We start from the raw sequence: 21,986 nt of genomic DNA, 5'->3' as shown, positions 1-21,986 counted from the left end.
TACAAACCCTCAGGCCCATTCCCCACCTACTGAATCAGAATCACCAACTAAAAACTGAACCTAGAAATCAGCCTTTTTAACAATCGCTCTCACAAGCTCTTTGAAAACAAAAAACCTAGGAACTGATCAATGAAGTTCCTCAAATAAGCACGTTAAAAGCATAAGAAAAAATTCAAGGTTAAGACCCAATTAGGGATTTATGACCCAAACATGAGAAGAAAAATGTGGAAAAAAATAAACATAGAGTTAGGTCTAAGATCAGTTTTAAAAGAGAACTGCCTGTGACTTTGCCAATAACTAACTGTTAATGCTTTGTGTGCTTTCTTCTGGAATGTAGGGCCACTGTGGAGACATAACTAAAAAAGAAAACAAGAACTTTTTTTCCCATGGTAAGGGCTGTGGTCACTATAAAACACAGCACGGACACTGTTACCAAGACTGCACCAGCCAGCTCATCAGCCTTCCCACACATCTCTTTCCTATCTCATCATAAAACCACCACAGCCTGAGATCCTAGCTTGGTAGGGTGAAGGTACACACTCAGCAGTCACGCACACCACTCTAAAACACAACAGAAGAAATCCAAACCCCGGCTAATTTAGTCCCTGGAAATACACAGTAGGAACAGAGATGGTAACGAAGACTACACTCGCCTAAATATTCCTTTTGTTTAGTTCTGTCCTTTGTTTCTACATAATGTTAGTGAAAACTCTGCTATCAAAAAGTTTTATTTTAAAAAGACATAATAAAAGGTAGAAGCTCTGTGTTTATTTACCTTAAAGAGACTATGGGATGTTTATAAGGAAAAACGGGTGAAGAGATCTTGGTAGTAACTTTTCTCTTCCCTTAAAAAAAAAGTATTTGCCAAAGGAACTGTTTGATTTCTAAATGGGAATCTATTAAATGTGTGGTGTATAATAAAGATGATGGCAAATGACCAGAAGAGAATACAAGGCTCTTTCACTTAAGGAACAAGGTAATAAAACAACACTTCTTCCAATAATTAAATTATAAAACTGCCAAAACAGAGCTTAACAATATAAACTTATGCTGTTGTGCATAAAAAACACCATCCCAATTTTCTCCTCAGTAGACAAGAGAAATTTGATGAAAATGAAACAATATGATTATTTAATACATAAATCATACTTTTTCTGGAGGAAACGATGCATACTTACTTTGTAAGCTGCCCTTTATTCTTGTTATTATCAACTCCATTGTAAGTCACGGCTGCCAGTTTCCTGCTCCGATAGTTCTCATAGTGTACATTATTAGTGACATCTTTCAAGTCCTGCATGTGTGTTCTGTCGTAAATAAATAACAGGATCAAGAGTTTGTTTCTATGAAAAAAGTTCTGATATAAATTAGAAATTTTACCAAAACAAAAATTTCAGATTTAAAACAAGCAAGACTATTCTTAAGGACGATGGCATTCACTTGTTTTCATTCACATTCAAGGCAGAGCGAGATACATACGATGCACTAACTTGACACCAATGTTAATTTAGGTTCCGAATGAGAATTTAAGAGCCATAAAATCCCTCAAAGCAGTTACTAAATATGACATTTCTACAGAAGAATATTTACCTTTATTAATCATTTAACATCGATAGGTTCTGCAACTTTAAATGTAACGAAATATATCAAAACTATTTTTACCACAGGCTAGAGGATAAAAACAAGAGTTAAATTCCTATAGCGTCTCAACATGATAATGAAACAACACTGAGCAAAATGACATTATTCGAGAACCTGTTGTATATATTTTATTTTACTAGAGAAGGGGAAGTTGATTAGTTTCTACTGAAGCTTATAAACCTAAAAGAAATAGCTTTACTTTTAGCAATATTATTAATATCTGAGTTTTTGCTAAGGTAATGAACACAAAGGGACACTTTAGATCACATATCAAGTTAGATTCAAACTGGAGAATTCTGATTTAGAGTAAACGTCTGTTTATTCAAACTGTCCAGTGAATGTGGCATCTTGGTTAAATGAATGTTTGCTCACAGCATTTCTACAATAATATAAAAACAATACATATGAGATAAACTATACATGAGACAATTTCATCATTCCTTAATGATTCAAGATGCCAAAGACACCCTGAGCTGCTGCCTGACACCCTTGAGAAATGCAGGCTCTAGAGTGTGCGTGGTGTGGCAGCATCCTCCCTTTCCTCACCATCCATTCCTGCATCTGCCATCTTCCACACCTGCCGCCTTTCCAGAACTCCCTTCCGAGGGGCAAATATAAAGATGTGCTCTGTTTTTATTCTTCCCGATATTTATAAAACATTTACCATTACTCTCCCCTTTGTGAACAGAATGTAATGTTCAATTACTCTGATTTATCTCCTACTATCTGACATTTCCACGTAGTTCTCTGATAGTTTACTCCCCCTAGTTCTAAGTCTGAGTTTTCCACAAATCTCCTCTCCTTTAATTTATACTCTGTCCCCTGACAGATGTATCCTCTCTATGGCCACTACAGCTACACCTAATGCTGAAGTCAAGTCACACATCTCCTTATTCCAGGCATACAGCCAGTGGTGGAAACTGAACAGTTCATGCTAATTTGTCACCAACGCTCAAAAATGTTCTAGCCTTTGAGTCAAGCCACTCTAAACCATGACAATTTTCTCCTTGGCTGTCACTCATTTTTTGGTACCAGTATATGTTATAGGTGACATCATACAACCTCTTTAACTATATTATAAGCTTCCCTTTACAAGAAATATGTCATCCAAACCTAGCCTTCCCTTCCACTTTTCTCAAGCTTTTCACCTTAAAGAGCAACAGCCTTTTCCTTTCTACTTTCCATACCTCTCTTTCAGTGTTAAAACCTCGACACAAAGTAGAATGCTAAACAGACTTACTTTCCTATCTATCCCTAGCCGCGCAGCTTATTTTGTATTTTTGCTAATGATTTTAAAACTCTGGAGAAATAATCCACGTTTCCTCCATGCACTCTTACTTCAGTGCTAGAATGAAGATACCGATTTAAATTAGCTACATTTATAGAAGGCAAAAAACAAATCTGTCCAACACTAACTTTATTTAGGGGAAAAAAACACTTGTTATGTTCATTACTGCTCACACTTACCTTATCAACATATTTCTTAAAATTGTGAAATCACAATGTTCACCATTTTCAACTATAAAAAAAAAAAAGACCACATAGATTATTTCCACTAACTGTAATCTTCTCAAAGGAAATTTCACAAGAAAGTGGGGGTAACACAAGAGAATATGCAAAATAGCTTAATTTTTCATTAAGGTTAAACACTAACAGAGTCCTTAATTTAAGAGTATGATGAAATACATAACCCTAACTGAGCTCTTCAGAGCAAACGATTTTGAGATTTTGAAAGCGGACATTGTATCTTTTTTTCTTTATTGGTAGAGAATACATTTAGTACATAATAAAATGCATTTTAAAAATTTAGTGTTGGGGTAAGGGGGAATCACTTTAGACGAACCTCCTTAAAGTAATGAAAATGAAAATGTGAGCCAAGAACTTTAAGGTCCTTTATTTTTTAAAAAATGTATCAATTATATGAACACTCTTGGGGATGGGGTACGAAAACTAGAGATACAAAACAATTTCTTCAGCTCATATCTCAAGGCTTATACCCGTTCTAAAGCCTTAACTCAGCAACTGAAGGTTACCTGGGGTTGACAGCTGGGAATGAGTACAATGTTACTGGTGAGAACAGTCACTGATAAGGACAATAATTTGGAAAAATATCCCCAAAATTACAGAATCTTTCAGAGCAATAACGACAAATAGATAAAATAATCATGACTCAATCTTGGTTCCAAGATACTACATAATACAGAAGATTTTAACTTTTTTATTAGGTTAAATCAATATAAAAACATAAACTTGGGGAAACAAGTCTACATTGCCAAGTGGACTTCTGAGATTTGATGCTATCGCTAAGATTTTACTGGTGTTTAAAACTCCTTACAATATCAGTAAAGGAGGTCTTAATAATGATTTCTTTTCTCTAAAGATAAGACACCAAACAAAGCAATCTTTGTCCTGAGGAAAAGAAGTTGTGAATGTTTTAACTGGACCTATGAAAGTTGTTCTCAGTCATTCTTGAGGGTCCCAGACTCATCAGGGACTCTAGATAAAAGTAAGAGAAGCCTTTTCTCCAAAATTGTTTTCAATACAAGGTTTTTTAGGTCCCTTGGAAGCAAACTTTGGGTCCCAGGTAAAGAACCCCTGCATTATAAGCATGTTTTCAAATACGAAAATAGAAATAGACTTAATGATGGAGCAGAGGTGGGAGGATGGGGGCACTGAAAAGCAACTTCTAAAGTATTCCAGTGTTAGGATTTCACACAGACTTGCCTGCCTTGGCAGGACATCAGATCTGAGAAACTGAGAAACTGGAATGTACTTATGAGGAAATGAGACTAAATGAAATTGAATTCACAACCACCTTTGAAAATCTAGAATATATCAATGCAGTGGGTATATCATACTACTTACTATATAAAATTTTTTATCACATTTGTGAGCTCTTATAGAAAGTCATTCACCAAAGAAAACCTTACCTTCAGCAACACCCCAAGGATACTGCCTTCCTCTGACCCTTTTGCCATTAACTTCGATGATAGTATTACTACCTACCACAGCAAGAGGTAAACGGTCCTATAAAACAAAGTATTCTTGTTCAAATACATCTCTATAGTCCTCACAAATTCAAGAACAAAAGTTACGTTACTCAACAGATTAGCAAAAAATTACCTTGATAGTGTCTACATTCACATGTATAGGTCGCTCAATTACTATTTAGTAAACTGCCATTACAAGGTACTGTCACCAATGTAAACAAATAATATTTCCTCTGAAAATTTAAGAATAATGATCAAATTATTCCTTTAAAAAATCATTCCAAAAAGAAGTCCCATACTGGAAAAATTAAAGAGGGTAAAAAATATATTGGCAGTTAGAGGGAAAAAATGAGGCTTGTGACTAACCCACCTAAGTTGGTCACAAAGCAATTCTAAGAGGCCTGGAAGTAGAGACTATCAAACTTGCTAAACTCTACCTTTGGAAGTCCAAATCTGGGGGACTGGATTTGTATTCATCCAAACTCAGAGTACTGTCTTTCAAGATTCTTGTGACTCCCAGAAATAAATAAGAATATATAAAATTTATGGCTATTTTATAAAACCCCAGAAATTCTTTATTGGTATAAGTATTTCACTATTCCAAGATATTATTAGCTTACATAATGCCATTAATCGATATGTCATTTTTAAGTCCAGGGTACTTAGGAAACCACCAAAAATTAAAAGTACAGAAAATTATGTTGGTATAGATTTTTAGTTGGTTTTTATAAAAGGACAAAAGAAAACATATTTTTGTCTGGCTCATAAAACAAAGAGTAAGCATAACAGCATTGAAGAACAAATCCCTTCCCTTCTCATTATGTTTTTTTAAGGGAGGAATTTATATAATATGAAACCAGTTAACTGAAAACCATAAGAAACATGTTATTCATCTCTATTCCATACGATGCTTGATTACATATAATAACCTCTCAACAAAGTAAATTGCAAAGTTGAATTCAACACTGAATAATCTGTATTTATTCTGTAAGCCGACTACTTAAAAACACTGATATTTTTGGTCATTTCAGTGGAAACTGTGGTGTGTTTAAATTCCCAAAACATTTTAGTATATGTATGGGAATTAACTTACCTTTATCTTTTTAACAAGCTTATTTTCTTCTTCATCATCTGTCTCTGGAAATTCATATATTTTAATTTTATGTTCTTGGATTTCTTTCATTATCTAAAATGAAAGAGGAAATAACCAAAAAAGCATCACACATAATTAGTATATTAACTTTATTTTTATTATATTCTTAAATTCATATGAGTCCTCTGCTCCAGGTCCTTTACTAATTTTCAGTGATGCAAAACGTTAACCTAAAAACAAGGTACAAAAAAAAATAATAATAAAAATCAAAAAGAGGTACTATTCTGGTTTTAAAACAAAACAAAAACGATTAAATTGAAATATGAGTACTATTCCCAAAATCCAATTAATTCAGAAATGTTAAAATTATGTGGTTATAAAACTAAAAGAGTTCTAAAAATGATGTAAGATTCCAGAAAAGCCTTTCTCTAGTTCAGGGGTCCCTAACCCCCGGGCTGCAGACCAGGTACCAGTCTGTGGCCTGTTAGGAACCGGGCCACACAGCAGGTTGAGCAGTGGGGGCCAGTGAGTGAAGCTTCGTCTGTATTTGCAGCCGCTCCCCAGCACTAGCATCACCGCCTCAGCTTCACCTCAGATCACTGAGATCATAAGGCATTAGATTCTCACAGGTGCACCTGTCCCTGGTGCCAAAAAGGTTGGGAACCACTGTTCTAGTTGATTTCTACTATAATGGCTTTAAGCATTTATTTACAATGACTGAGATTCTTTCTGTAGATACAGCTCTCTCCAACTGTTTTAATCGGCTGAATCAAGAGCTTAAACTCACCTAAAATTTTTAGTAGAATGTGGCAAAGGTAAGTAAAACTACATACAGCATTGGCTCCAGGAGAAGTTTGCATACTGTCAGAAAATATCCTAGCACGTGCATGTGCATACACACAAATCAAGGAGCAAGAGATAAAGATTGGGGAAACACACAGAGAAAATAAACCTCACCGTGGAAAGTATGAAGCTAAGGAGTTAATAAGGAAAAGGCAGAAAAAAGGCAACTTAATAACAACATCAGAAATAACTGAGTTCTATTCAAATTACCGTGTCCAAAATTATTCCAAATTCTAAACAGAATATAGATATCCAAATAATGTTCAACTTACCTCCCCTACTCCAGTAGCTAACATATCTAGAACTAGCTCCCTGTCTCTACTGGTATTTCAGTGCGACTCTGATGAGTCCCCAGCAGCAGTAAAGAGACCCTAACCAAAATGTGTTATGATTACAATACTAGGTAGAAGTAAAATTGCCAGGGGAAAAAAATAGGACCACACACCTTTTACAATTTATATACATATATCATCTATATAGGAAAAAAACCATGAGAATAAATAATGAGGTGTCAAATGCATGACTAGATGGGAAAAAAAAAAAAAGAAAACAGGAAAAGCTAGCTCTAAGAGCCATAGCTCTTAGTCAGAGGTTGTGTATTAAAAAGGCCTGAGTGAGCATCTGCAAAATAACAAGTGCCAAAAACCTACCTTAATCTACAGAACCAACTTGTAGGGATATGATCCAATAACTTATTTTGAAAAGGTTCTCTAGATGATTCTGAGTGGCACCCCTGGTTAAAAATCATATTTTTAAGCACATGAAAAAGAAAACTGCACAATGTAACCGATTTGGAAGTAGAGATCACTGCTTATCTTTTTTTCTAAGTTCTTAGTACCACTATAAATCATGATACATACTAATCGAGACAGGAGAGGAGAAATGTATTACATGATTAGTATCTAAACTTAGAAAAAGCATATTACAAAATAAAAATGAGAGTAAATGTAAAATAAAGAAACATACTCCTGGTAGAAATGTTTAATATACTAAAAGTAATGTACTAAAACATTCTCAAAACTTAAACAGATTTAACACTATTTCAAAACAAATTTCAATAGATTTTTGTTTTTTTGTAACGAGTTTGAGGTACTCTAAAATTCACACTGAAAAAAGTAAGAAAAAAAAGTATCTTGTTACAAAGGGGACTACAAGGACAATGAGAGATAATTAACTCTAAGAATTATTTTTAAATATTATACAAAGTAGCTACGGTTTACAAAATACAACATTGACCTAAAAAATAAAAAATAGGCTCCTGTAATAGAAAAGTAACAAGAAACTGACTCTACATTTCATAAAATGTAATATATAACAAACTAAACGCAACAGTGAGGGAAAATATACTGCTTTAAAAAGTGTTCAGCCTTTATGGAAAATTAAAAGTTAAAGAAATGATTAGGTACCACTTCAAAATTTAAAAAATTTTTAAAAATAAAAATGACAAATGGTGCTACTAGCAAGGCACTGAAACAAATATACCCATTATAAAAGGAATTTAGTTGTTTTAGTGGGAAAACACCATGATAATCTGGGGGGAAATCATAAAATAATCATACCCTTTCAAAAAATAATTAATTCTCTTGCTGGAAATTCAGTCTAAGAAAATAATTCTAATGGGTGTGGGGTACTGGTGAAGGCTATACAGAAATATCTACAAGAGCCTTATTTAAGTGACAAATGATAACGGCACTATAATAATGGATATATAAGGGCTTTGAAGAGAAAACTAAGGCAGAGAATTATTTTCAAGAGTTGCTTGTAATACAGTATAAACGACCATATAGAAAAGTAGCAAGAGAAATATACTGTAACATATTATACACTGAAAATATAAAAACTGCAAATTACGTGAGCAGTATGAGACACCCAAGAATTCAAGTTTATTCAGCCTACCTGTTTTTTAAACTGTTGGCACTCCTCTGGTGTGAGTGTGTCTGCTTTGGCAATAAGTGGGATGATGTTCACTTTTTCATGCAAACGCTTCATAAACTCAATATCCAATGGTTTAAGTCTGAAATACACAGTATTTAATATAACTGGATTGATAAGTAGGGGAAAAAATTCTTCACATCAATGCTAAGTTAAATACATTGGAACTACTTTACTTAGTTATAAGAAACACTCTCTAAAGATGTACTGGGCTAGCAACAGTTCAGTAGAACAGGACTTCAAGAAGCACCAGAGTGGCTAAGAAGGCTCTAACTCCGGCCCTTGAAGACCCTGGTCATAAGGTTTTGGCCCTAAAGAGAAATTAGAAAAAACAGAAAGGATCTTTGTAAGCTTTCCCAGAGTAGCTTCTATATTTATTACTCAAATTTGAGAAAACTTTGTTCTTAAGTGAAAAATGGTAGTTCTCTTTGAACCCCATATTCAGTTCTTGCTACCAAGTCTATTTCTCAGAAAAGAGTCTCAAAAGAGAATCTTCTACATCATCACTTTTACCCATTATAATCTGACTGCTGCCTCCACAACACTACATTCTCAAAGTCACCAAATACTTCCATGCTGCTAATATAATACAATTAGCAGTAGCTAACTCATAAATGCCATGGTGTTTACCATTACTTTTTAATATGCCTATTATGCAGCGTTTGGCATTACTTCTTCACGAGCTGTTCCCTTAGGCTACTTTTCAGGATCTTCTTTGTATGCTATTCCCCTAAGAGGTATGTCCATCAAAATTCCCAAGTAGGCCTTCTTCTCATCTTACTCTACAATGTGTATGCTCATCATCAACTACAATGATTTCTATCATCCTGTATGGGTTAATGTCTTCCAAATCTTCACACTGAGCCCAGATTTCACTCTTACATTCCAGACTTGTGCTCATCCAGTGGAAATACTACCTGGACATCCCACTTTGGCTCCTTGAAAAGCTCATCTGAACCCCCAAACTACCCTGTTTCTGTGTTTCTCTTTCAGTGACTAGCACTACAATCCACCCAATTACTCAAAGCTGAAACCCAAGATTCTTCCCTTCTTTCTCACTTGCAAAGATTCACCACGACTTGCTGAACCAATAAATATATTTTTATATTTATCTTCATTTCAATTACTTTGGTTCAGGACACCATAACCTTTGGCATGGATAATTACAAGAATCTATCTGGTTTCCCTCCAAACCATGCACACTGGTCAGAATGGTATTTCTAAAATCCAAATCTGATTGAGTCATTTCCTGACTAAAAACCTTACTGAAGGCCAGAGTCCTTAGCTCGTGTCGACCACAAGCCTGGGAAGATATAACCTCTCCAGCTGCCCTCATCTCTTAGCATTCCTTAGTAGATTTTGCTACCTCCTACTTCCAATATGCCAGCCATTTTGAACTTCTCACAATCCCCTGAAAGCATCACAGTTTGACCTCTGGCCACAGAGCAGTGCCTCTGCCTGGAGCACATTCCACTCCCATCCCTCTTCTTGAACTGCCTAATACCTATTTGACTTTAGGACCTGGCTTACAATTCTCACTTCACCCCTTACTTTGCCATATAATAACTGCCTACTCATATATTTGTTTTTCCCATTTCCTCACTAGAAGATCCTCAAGAGCAAGGGCTTTGTCTCGCTCATCTGTATCTCCAACACATAGTACTGTATCAACACTGGAGGTGCCCAAATATTTACTGACCAAGAACTAATAAGCTGCTATGATTTCCCATATGTCTTTTAATAACTCTAAATGAAAACAAAAAAAAAATTCATCACATCTAGAATATATTTGAGACCAAAAATTAATATTCCACAAAATAAAACTAAATATAAAAGGTATGGCTCAATAAATTTCAGATTTGTAAATTTTTATGGTTTACTTCCCAGATTATACTCAGGAAAATTTACTACCACCATCGCCCACTTAAAACAGTGACAAAAAAATTCGGTTAATCTAAAATTTTAATAAATCTTAAAAGCATTTATTATAAAATATTAAAATCAAAATCTAAGTTATCAAGATTTTGTAAAGTAAAACAATACTTGCTGAATATTTATTATTACAATTTGAGAAAGACACTTAAAAATTACATAATAAGGAAATTAGGAAAGCCAATTTTTTAAATATAAAACAGGGAAGAAGAAATTAAATTTAAATCAGCTTAAAAATTAAACTTCGGGAAAGGTTAACCCTTTTATAAAAGCCCTGATAAAACCCTTTTGCCATTTTAAATTAGAATACAAATTTTGGAAGCTTACAAAATGTCAACAGCAGGAAAGATTTAGTTCACATGTACATTATATATATTCTGGTTGAAATCTTTCCTCTGTCCATTTAGTTTTATTTTGGGTCATCTTTTCCAATAAATTTAGTTCCTAAATGTTGTTTTTAAACAATGGAAAGTCCTTTATAAAATTTCTAGAAGGTAAACTCGCATTAGAGGGGAAAAACTAACCCCAAAGCTTACGGCAAAATAAAAAAATAACTACAGGGCAAATAAGAGATATAATACACACACACACACAAACACACACACACACACATATGGAAAAACATTCTATATAAAACTCAGTGACTGACATCGATTTTTTTAAGTGGCAATCAATATTCAAAAGGGTAAAAACATTTTAAAATTCAAGTTCCAAGTCAGTTGTTTATTTTAATAGCAATTACCAACCACTGAACAAAGAAAATGGAACAACAATAGGTGAAATCATAAATTAGCCCTGTGTGATGACACCTGGTGGGGTGAGGTGGCAGGCACTGAAAATGCACTGCTGAAACAATTTATAATAACTCCAGAAACAGGATCCTTCTAAAAAGGGAATCCAGGGACTGCCCAGATAAGACAGAAAGGCCCTAATTCATCTATCAGATTGCCCGGAATTTCACTCTGTGGTGAGCCAGGGATTTGGAACTCTCTATATAAAATTCAGTGTCATATTCTTTCATTTAAATGCAAAGTAGCACTTACAAATGAGCAAAACTTTGTTCCATTTCTCAAACTATTTAAGCTGAGAAACTACTCAAAAGCACATTTTTATACATAGGAAGTGAAAATTTTGAACTCTCATTCCCTTGTGACAAGCAAAAAATGGCCTAAAGCCACTACACATCATTTGAATCATATCAAATATTTTTTCTTAAAAAAAAATATATCTATTTCCCATGCAATTTTAAGAAATGTATTTTCCCCTAGAGGATTAAAAAAAAAAAAAAAGGGATTTCATGAGAATTACTAAATCTTGGAGATAGTCCAAAAGATCTAATATAATAAAACTTTATAAACTGACAAATTTCTATTGACTTAACTGCAGATAAGATTTTACTCTGTTGGTGTCCAGGAAAAAGCCCTAACAAGTTAAACTAGAATGATTTAAAAAATATAAATTCAGGAAGAAGTTAACAAGTACTCATAAAAAGTCATATTTGTGAGATTACCTTTTCTTTGAGCCTTTTAAGTAGATGAGTTAATTTTGTGCTTCATTATCATAGATGTATATTAGAAATAAAGAAACTTTTGCACCATTACAAACTGTCAGTGTAAAATTGGTAAACTACATAATTAAGGCTTTATGTGGTGATAATGCTCAACCAAGATGGTGATAATGGGGACTAGCCTGTCTTGGAAAAAGGTAGAGAAAGAAGCAGAAGAAAACAGAAGGGAAAGGTACTCTTATGAAGGAACTGGTTTACACTGCTGTAATCTGGGTGTTGGATGACTCAATACTTTTTTGTCTGATACTACGTTATAAACCTTTTGGTGGAGAGATGGTGGAGTTACAATCATCCAGTAGCTGAGTTATGCTGAGTCATTTACCCAAAGAAAAATATTAGAGAAGAGTAATTATAAACATCTGCAGTTGACAATAACACATGTGTCTACTCAAAATGACAGAAGGAGTACAGACAACAAAAAAGGAAGTACACACTGACTGTACTAACACAGAACAATCACACCAGATGAATGTCTAGATATTTACATCTTACCTCCTGGTAAGTAGAAGTTTTGCACTGATGACATACTTAAACAATGTGACTGTGATGGCTAAGGTGAAACAGAAGCCAAATAGATTTACTGAAGAAAGAAATAGTGCATAAGAACTTTGGCACTTAGGTTTTTTGGTAACCTCTATCAGCTCTATAGTAAATAACCTCTTTGGAGTTTCTCAGAATATGTCTAAGCTAATTGTTATGGCAGCTTCTCCTTACTGGGTGGTTCAATTAGTGCAAGAGTGATCAAAAAGAAAGCTAAATTAGCCACAGTGAGACATCAAACTACAGTGATGGAAACACTGTTCTTTTCTATGAAGCAGGTAAAAAGCCTCATACATGAGAAACTAAGAAGTAAAATCACTGTAAGCTCACCTAGCACTGAAAAAGTTTCTTTATAAGCAATTTTTTACATGGAACTTGGGACTTTACAACTGGTATAGTTAAACATACACCACAGAGATGAGGATTACTAAAATATGCACCCAAAGCTGAGTAATAAACAACAACAACAACAAAAAGCATTATCAGAAGCATCAAGGTACTGACCCATGTCCCGAAGGAGCAATGAAGTATAAACAACACTGCACCCTGTTATCAGGCATCTGACGTCTGTTCACTCGAGATTCTGCATTTAGGTAGTCCTCAAATTTACTATCAATGTAGTCGATAACAGGCTGCCAGCTAAAGAACGCAGATAAATAAAATAATTAAGTTGCAATTCTACATATAAATGTACAACTGATGGCTGTCAAAGGGCAATAATCAATATTTTTAAATAAACAAAACCAATCTAACCATTAGAAGATATCTCAAATTATTCTACAATATACACTGATTTAAAACACCTATAAATTATGTTGACTAAGTCTTGAGTCATTACTTCTAAACTTTCCATATGAAAGAAAATTGTTTAGAGTCAAAACACAACAAAATTATTATATTATTTCCCCTGATGCTAAAATACTTTATAATATGAGAAATTACATCCAAATAAGATTTCATTTTAAATAAAAAGATTAAACAAAATGAAACTCTCATGATGAACTTATTTGGGTGTTTTAAAAGTTGACACAACTTTACTTCAAAAACAACATGGAATTCAAAGAAAAATTAAAATGTTGTTTATAAAATACTAAAATATTACTACCAACTAAAATGCCATGGATGTTTTCTTCATTTATGACATATGGGAAAACTGAAGATCTAAAATAAGATTTAAATTAGTATGTGACAGAAAATAATGTATAAAATTATAGAAGAGAATGAAAAGTTTTAAATTTCCTATAATAATAAAAATTCTCATATGTTTTAGAATTTGTCTTCAAAATAATTCTAGGAAAAGTGTTATCTCTATTTTATAGAAAAAAAATCAGTGCAAAGAAATTAAGCAACATTGTTAAGTAAGTGGCAAAGTTGGTAGATAAACCCAAGTCATAGCAAATGAAGTTTAGTGGCCTCTAATAAGATGAGACATTTTTAAATGTTAAGCAGAAAAAGTCTAACCATCTCATACTCCAAATGCAATGGAAAGCAGTGATGACAAACCCTTCTTACCAATTACTATTATCCACTGCGTCTCCAAATCCCGGGGTATCAACTATCGTGAGCAGCAACTGAACACCACCTTCTTTGATTAACACTTTGGACTGTTCTACCTGTAAGAGTCATTGGTGCAGATATTAATACCGTACATTACACCTATAGTTTTCTATAAGGTAAGACGTAGGGACATGAGCGTTAATCAAACCAACCAATAGACAAGCTTTTTGCAAACTAAATTTACCCAACTCCACATTTTCTTTAGAATTAATTATTACGGGCATTAGAAGTCCTAATCATTCGAGGGAAAAAAAAGCACATATGTAAATAGTGGGTTTATGGCTCACAGTTGATATAAAGAAGGAAAACAAGAACTGATAAAATATTAATAATCACTAAAGACATCTAATACTTATATAACCTAAATGCACATCTAATAATACAAATAAACAGTGTACTGGAATGATTCAATAATTCAGAGATCAAAAGTGATTAATCAGACAATTACATCTAATCTAGCACTCAGAGTAAATGTTTTCTTGGACTATCTCCATCTAGTTTGGTTCAAACCAATTACTCAGGTGAACTTATTACCATTCCCAAATCTTTCTCCACATGTCTGTAATTGTTTACACTTGTGTTTATGTTATGGCTAAGATCCAGTTCTCTTCTCAAACGTGATATTGCACATTTAGGCCAAAGCAATCAGCAAACATCCAGGCATTGAAAAAAATATATTCTGGTAGGGTAAAACCCTATTAACTCTGATTAAGATCTTCAGTTCTCTTTAGAATTTGTAAAAATACTCTACTTGAGAAAGCATACAGGACTTAAACAGTAACAGTTCCTCCTACAATTGAAAATTTTCTGTGACCCCAAGTTATGTATCAGAATGTGTATCATTCATTCATCTTAGGCTTAGGCTGCTGCAAGATAAAGTGAACACTGACTGATGATTTAAACAGAAAAGAATAATAATTCTCACAGAAAAAGAAAAGCTTCCATTCACTGTACATTTATATCAAGTACTTACTAAGACTAGAGGCTCCATGTATGCTCAAAGGCTAACTTAAGGGGCAATAATTATATTAAACTTTGAGCATTAACTGCAATAATATGATATAAATTAAGTACTACCAGACTTAAAGGGAAAATGTAATCACAGATGTGTGAAAAGCAACTTCAACTATCTATGCTGTTTAACACAGTTTGGAAAGGAAAAATGACTAATTTCTGGGTAGAAGTTTGGTTCCCCTTCAGATATTACAGAAATGATGTCTTTCCATTTTCTTTTGGCATTTTCTTACAGATGCCAGTTGATGCATGGAGAGACTGAGAAGATGAAAGTAAGATTGCTGAGCAAAAAGTCTGTATCAGCACTGTCTAATAGAACTTTCCGAAATGATAAACATGTTCTATATCTGCACTGCCCAATTTGGTATCCCCACATGGCTACTTAACCCTTGAAATGTGACAAAAGTAACTGAAGAACAGAATGCTTAATTTAATTCAAATCAACTTAAATTTAAATAGCCACATGGCTTAGTGACTTAGACTACTGTATTGGACAGTACAGGTCTAATGGAATTGTAAGTTATTTTGTTAAAAGAATATTATCAAAAAAGAAACTTGTTAAAACTGAAGACACTGCCTGAGATTTGGACATGCAAGTCCAAGGAGGAGCTTCTCATCTTCTTTTAGACAAATAAGAGGCAAAAGTCTTATATTTTAGGCCAATAGTTTTCAGACTGCTTTGACTCTGGTGTAAATTCTCAGTGAAAAACTTGAACACCCCCAAAAGAAGTATATTTATAATCTACCAAATATTTACAATTGGCAATCTGAACACTAAATATTAAGTATTAATTTCTCTGTAATGTTTAAAAAAAAACATTAAAAAATATGGGTTCTAATATTTTCTGGTCATCTTCAAAATCAATGATAGATGCACATGACTTAAGATACCAGTGTTTCACATCACATAGCCAAGATAATACAGCTTGTCTGATGCCAGGTTACTCTAATAATATGAGAGGGGCAAAATAACAGAAAATAATCAGAACCATCGGTGTTAGATTATCAAAACTAAAACAAAAATGTAAGTGATATTATCTCAAGTGGCCCAGGAAGCTCACATTTTATATGCCTGGTGGTCCTCTAGCGAAAAGACCAATCTGGTTATATGTCAATTATATATCAATTTTTTTTAAAGGACAATCTAGTCAAATCTAATACTTCAATATTCCTCAAATTCACCTCCACCTCCATCATTCACTTATGGTAACAGTCACTAAAACAGAAAAATCTAAAGTAATTATACCACCCCTTTACCTAAAAATTTTTCTAAATGACAGTACTGTATATTAGAAACTGATGCAAAAATGTAATTGTGCTACACAAATCATTTCCCAATTTTACTTCAAACCATTTCTGGTTCTCTTATTACTAAACGAAGCCCATTTTTACCTTCAGTAATAAACTGTATACTAATCACACACCATAATAGCCTAAACTTTAAGATCTTTGTCTCCTTGTTTTGATTTTTAAAAATCAGTTCAACAACTTGTTTACTGACACAATAAGAAAAATGAAGATCTGCATTTTATATACTTTAGTCTATTTATAAAGCGTCCTTTCTTCTCTGGCCTATGAAATTCTGTGTATCCATACATGGTCAGATACAAAGAACACAGCAACATATGGAAAAAAATCCAGAAAACATAACTGTAAACTAGTGCCATTCACAGGATCCAACTGTATCTTATCATCTGCTTTTGCAAGTATCCTCATGGGATCCATGGAAAACAAATCAGTTCAAGTCCAGGAATTTCAAACTTTTCTTTACAAATATATTCCAAATGGCCACTTTCCCATGCACTTTATTTAAGCAGGTCACATCAGCATATTTTATGGCATCACTCAGAGTTCTCTAAGATTAAATACATAATACTGAAGAAATGAATCAAGGGCATTTTCAACTCTTTCTCTCTGAAAAATAAAACTAAAGCCCATTATATTGTTTATGTCTAATTAATTTATTAAGGCCTCTTTGGATTTCTAGATTCCAGAAATCCAAGGCATTCATTTTTTCTAATAATAGTTTTTTCATTCTGAGAAAACAAAGTCAAACTCTCAATGATACTGCTTTATTTCTTTCATTTTCAAAAGATAGCTAAATACACAAAACTTTTCTAACCTAATGTTTAAAAGCCATTTGTTATGGTAAATAAAAAGTGTTAATTAACTATATTAAATTTTGAGGAGAGGGTTAAAATTTTCTGTCAAGAGCTACTGCTACCTACACTTGCTCGGCATTAAAGCTAAAGCTTTACAGACTTGAACAGCCTGAGATAGTCCACTTAGCTCAAACACAAAAGCTATCTACTTTATTTAATGGCTCCAAAGACAAACATCATCTAAAATGCTTCATTATGTTCCACAAGAAACAAAAAGCAGGAACCAACAGAAGTTATGCCTAAAGACTACTTCCTCTCGTCAACCCCCAGAACTAGTTTATTGAGAAGAAAAAGTTGATCTAAAGGTTCTAATTCTGCCTTCTACTCTCTGAACCACTACATCTCATTCCCATCCCCCTACACTGATATCTTAAGTCCCTTGTCCCTTTCATTTTCTGTTAGCAACCCCCTTCTCAAACCATTTATTTCTTTTCCTTTCCAGCTCAGATACCTTTCTATTCCATAAAATTCATGAACTTCAACCTCAAAAAGAACTTCTCTGCTACCTGATAATCCTTTCATGTGCTGCTTAGTCTCATGCCTTTCTCATTTTCCCGAAAGGCTCTTCCCAAGCTCTACCTGTCTTTGCCACCATGCTCTGAAAATTACCTTATCTCTGCTTGAAGACAAGAGCATCTCTGATTTGTCTTAAGCCATCACTTATTTTCTCCTGTTCATTGGAACAGATCTTTCTCCCTAAGGCTAATTTCTCAATCTATGCTGAGTTTCTGGTCACTTTCCATTTTAGAGTCATCTTGACACTATTTAGACTATTTCCCCTATATCTTCAACCTCTCATCTCTTAGGGACTGATTCTTCATAGGATATAAATATTCCCAGGAAATAAAAACCACATGACTCTCTCAGTCCCCTAATACTCAACCCCTAGGTATTCCCCTCGCATTCCTTCCTTCCTAAAGTCCCAATTTCACTGCCTCACTTAACATTCACTTCTCAATCCACTGCTATCTTGCTCTCCATTCCTACTTCACTAAAATCTACCTTGCCAAAGTCACCTTCATAGTACCTTACAGCAGCAGCATCTTTCTCACTAAATCATAATTGTTTGTTATATCCTTCACTTGATTGAGATCCTTGAGAATTGTGTCCATCACCACTGTAGTCCCAAAGCCTAGTATAAAACAAGCATTCCAGTGTCTGTTCTGTGAATGACTGGTTCAAAAAAACTACCAACACTGGAGCAGCATCAACAGGAACATTTTCTAATTGGACTCTATAAAAATGTTTCAAATAGTCTATAACATGTTATCTCTGGGATAGAATTCATTGTTTTCAACTTACCTCACCTCTAAAATCTTTGTTATCTATTTAACCTACAACAGTGATTTACATTTAGAGGACTTTACAAACCAAGAAAAAAAAGTTTTAAAGAGGCCCAACATAAGGTTCTCAACTAAGAACTTAAAAAAGGAAAAAAAAATCTAACACTCATTTCACAAAAGAAATTGAAACGGATTTTAGTCTCAGAATAAAGGACAGTCTTTTCCTAGAAGATAGCTGGCAACCTTTCGCTGACGCGAAATACGATCTAAAAAATTTTAAATGTAACAAAGTAGTAAGATTTGCTACCATACACCAGATATTGTATGTAGTATTGCTCTTAATAATACTGTTAATCTGAGGATCTATATTTGAGACTGGAACATGAAGTAGAACTCAAGTGTTCAATTGTTTCTATCACTTCATTTTAATCAGTCTATTGAAAAAATATATATGAATGAAAACAGAAGTAACATGATGCTTCTTCACTCAATTTGAAAAATTCTGAAAGAACTAAGGAAAAACAGTTCCCTCTCTTACTTTCTTCCCATAGAGATAGGATGAAACCAGCCTAGGCCAGAAACAGTACAGAGCACTGGTTCTCAAAGTGTAGCACCCAGACTGGCAGCTGTATAGCCTGGGAACTTACTAGACATGCAAATTCTTTGGACCCTGCCTCAAACCTACTAAACAGCAAACTCTAGGGTGGGGTCTCAGCAATCTGTTTTAGCAAGTCTTTCAGGTGACTGTGATGCACACTCAAGTTTGAGAACCACTACAGTATAAACAATTCCAGGACTAGAGTGTCAGCTCGCATTTGAAACTGCTTAGCTTAGGGTCATGAGGCCCAACATAGGAGGTCAAGAATTAATCTTAGAGGGCTTCTACCAAATATTGAAAACTTCGCTCAAATCGGAACCACTTATATGTAACAGGAAGCTCAAAATCATTTCTATTCAATGTAGACAGCCTCTCTTTCCTTCCAAGACTGTGAAGGAATTCCTTTCTAAGATACAAGTCTCCTGTAAATAAACGATGCTCAAAGAAATTATGAAATCATGGTCTTTATTAAAATTTCACTCTCTATTTGGTCACATCACAGGATTTTTCTATTCTCCTCCTCCTCCTCCTCCTCCTTCTTTTCTTTTTTTTTTTTTTTTTTTTTTTTTTGACAGTTGGAAGTGTTCCAGAAAGCCTTCAGGTCAGGGAAACTGTAGACATATGCCTTTTGAAATTCAGGATTATATGTTTCTCCTGGTCTAATATGTCTGGGCAAAGATACAATACTTCTGACCACTCTCTACTGAGAGAATTTACGAGCTTCCAAGAGCAGATCAGACAGATTACAGGCTTCATGAAGAGCCAGTCAACTGAAAAAGAAAATTACATTCTATTCTCTAACATGTCGTGTTCTCTCCTGAGTAAGTGGGAAAAGAATTTAGAAGGTCCATGGTACACTTAAGGAAAGAGGACTTCTCTGGTACTCTAACTATCAATCCAGTTCTCAGTTCTCAGGATGTAGTCTTACTTTTGGTTAAAAAGAAAAGAAAAGGTGGAGGATTTAACAGTGGCACAGAGGCCTTTGTCTTAAAAATCTTACTAGAGATACTCTCTCAGCCCTAATTACTCCTTTGTTTTTAAAAAAGTCAGGAAGATATTCACAATAAAAGAGGGCACTTTTGAAGTGTTACCTTAAAGGAAGATAAAGTGAGTTTAGACTGGATTCTTCTGAAGACAGGCCAAAGCAAAAAGAATTCTAATGAATTGAGAACCTTTCCCCATGTCTTTAACAGACGCTAGCCTGGGAAAAATTGTCTGCAATTTCTGAAATGTAATGGACCATTATTATCTAGATAAGCCTTCTCCAGATCAAGAAGGAAAACAAAGGAAATATGAAGATGGTCAAACCACTTCAATAAGATTTGAACAGTTAATGAGTATAAAAGACATGTTCAATTTTATAAAAATCAAAGAAAATATACTTAAACAATGAAATACCTTAATAACTTTATGTACACACATGTACACAATAAAAATGAGTGCCTATGTCCACCAAAAGACTTGTACAAGAATATTCACATTGGTCAAAAACTAAAAATCTATAGAAATGATAGCTGTGATATAGTCCTACAATGGAATACTATACAGCAATGAAACAGAACCACAACTAATACAACATGAACAAATACCACAGATAAATTCTTCAGTGAAAGAAATCAAACACAAGAAATATATTTAAATAAAATTCAAGAACAGGCAAAATTAATCCATACAGATAGAAGTCAGAAAAGTGTTTATATTCAGGGGCAGGTATAATACTGAGTGAGAGGAGGCACAGGAAACCTTCTGGAGTGCTAGAAATGTATACCTTAATCTGGGTGGTAGTTACCTGGATATAGAAATACATATAAAAAAACTCATTAAGCTCTACGCTTAAATTTGTGTCCATTTAGTATACAAGCTGCACAACAATTAAAAATTAAATTTTAAAAAATATTGCTCAAGACAAAATTCAAATAATCAATAAAACTTTGAAAAAGATCCTCAGATTTAAAACTATTCCATTTAATCTACAATGGTGAGTCACAGGACTTTACAGATCAAGAAACAAAGATCAACAAAACTTCAAAGGTCCTCAAATTTTCAAATATCCCAACAAAACACTTATAAATTTTTAAATCGTTTGTTTGATCATTCAACAAATATTGGATGCTAACACATAACAGATACAGTTCTAGGAATTGAGCTTATAGTACTGAAAAAATGAAGTCCCTACTCTCATGGAGCTTATACCTTTGGAGCTGGGGGTAGGGACTGGAGGGAGTTTATAGGGTGGCATAACTGAGAAAGCAACTTTTAAGCAGAGAACTGATAAAAATTAGGGAGCAAGTCATGAGGCTATCTCAGGGAAGGACACTGTAGGCAGAGATATAGAAGTGAAAGGACCGTGGGGTAGAAGCAGCATTAGCCTGTTCAAAGAACAAAAAGGAGGTTGGTCTGGCTAGAGCAGAATAAGGCAAAAGTGGAAAAGTGTAGGAAATAGGTTGAAGAGGGCGGTGAGGACAAATCCTATAGGGTCTCCTAGATATTGTTAAGGACTCTGGCCTTGCTCTGAATGAGACAGGAAGCCACTGAAGGGTTTAGGGCTAAAAGGTGCCAGGGAATCTGATTTACACTATAAAAGGAAACTCTCACACTATAAAAGAAAACTCTAGCTGCTTTGTTAAAGAGATTAGGGTGTTGGCCAAGGATCAAACCAGAGAGGTGAGTGAAGAGGCTACTGCAATAATCCAGGAAGAGAGATGAGGATGGAACAGTGGATATGAGTGGTAGCAGGGAAGTGGGGAAAAGTGGTAGTAGGATTTGAGTACGTTGTGAAGGAGGTAACAGGATTTACTGATGAGACTACATGTGGAGTTAAGAGAAGAATGGAGTTA

The 21,986-nt window shown here is 34.3% G+C and overlaps 1 protein-coding gene across 7 annotated transcripts in view; it reads right to left on the bottom strand.

Moving 5' to 3' along the window:
• The window catches only part of SEPT7 (septin 7), a 71,587-nt gene that overhangs the window by 9,207 nt on the left and 40,394 nt on the right, over positions 1-21,986 (bottom strand). For all 7 annotated transcript variants that reach the window (XM_011362482.2, XM_011362481.2, XM_011362484.2 and 4 more), the window contains 7 exons: positions 14,048-14,148; positions 13,040-13,174; positions 8,461-8,578; positions 5,722-5,814; positions 4,569-4,665; positions 3,106-3,157; positions 1,179-1,304 (listed from right to left, as the gene is read on the bottom strand). In XM_011362482.2, the coding sequence (XP_011360784.1) occupies positions 1,179-1,304; positions 3,106-3,157; positions 4,569-4,665; positions 5,722-5,814; positions 8,461-8,578; positions 13,040-13,174; positions 14,048-14,148 (722 nt within the window). The remainder of the gene's footprint in view (positions 1-1,178; positions 1,305-3,105; positions 3,158-4,568; positions 4,666-5,721; positions 5,815-8,460; positions 8,579-13,039; positions 13,175-14,047; positions 14,149-21,986) is intronic.

The sequence above is a fragment of the Pteropus vampyrus genome, unplaced genomic scaffold (genome assembly GCF_000151845.1).
Source record: "Pteropus vampyrus isolate Shadow unplaced genomic scaffold, Pvam_2.0 Scaffold75, whole genome shotgun sequence".
NCBI classification, from domain to species: domain Eukaryota; kingdom Metazoa; phylum Chordata; class Mammalia; order Chiroptera; family Pteropodidae; genus Pteropus; species Pteropus vampyrus.
The sequence above is the reverse complement of the archived record's forward strand: the minus strand, read 5'-3'. Positions and strand labels throughout refer to the sequence as shown.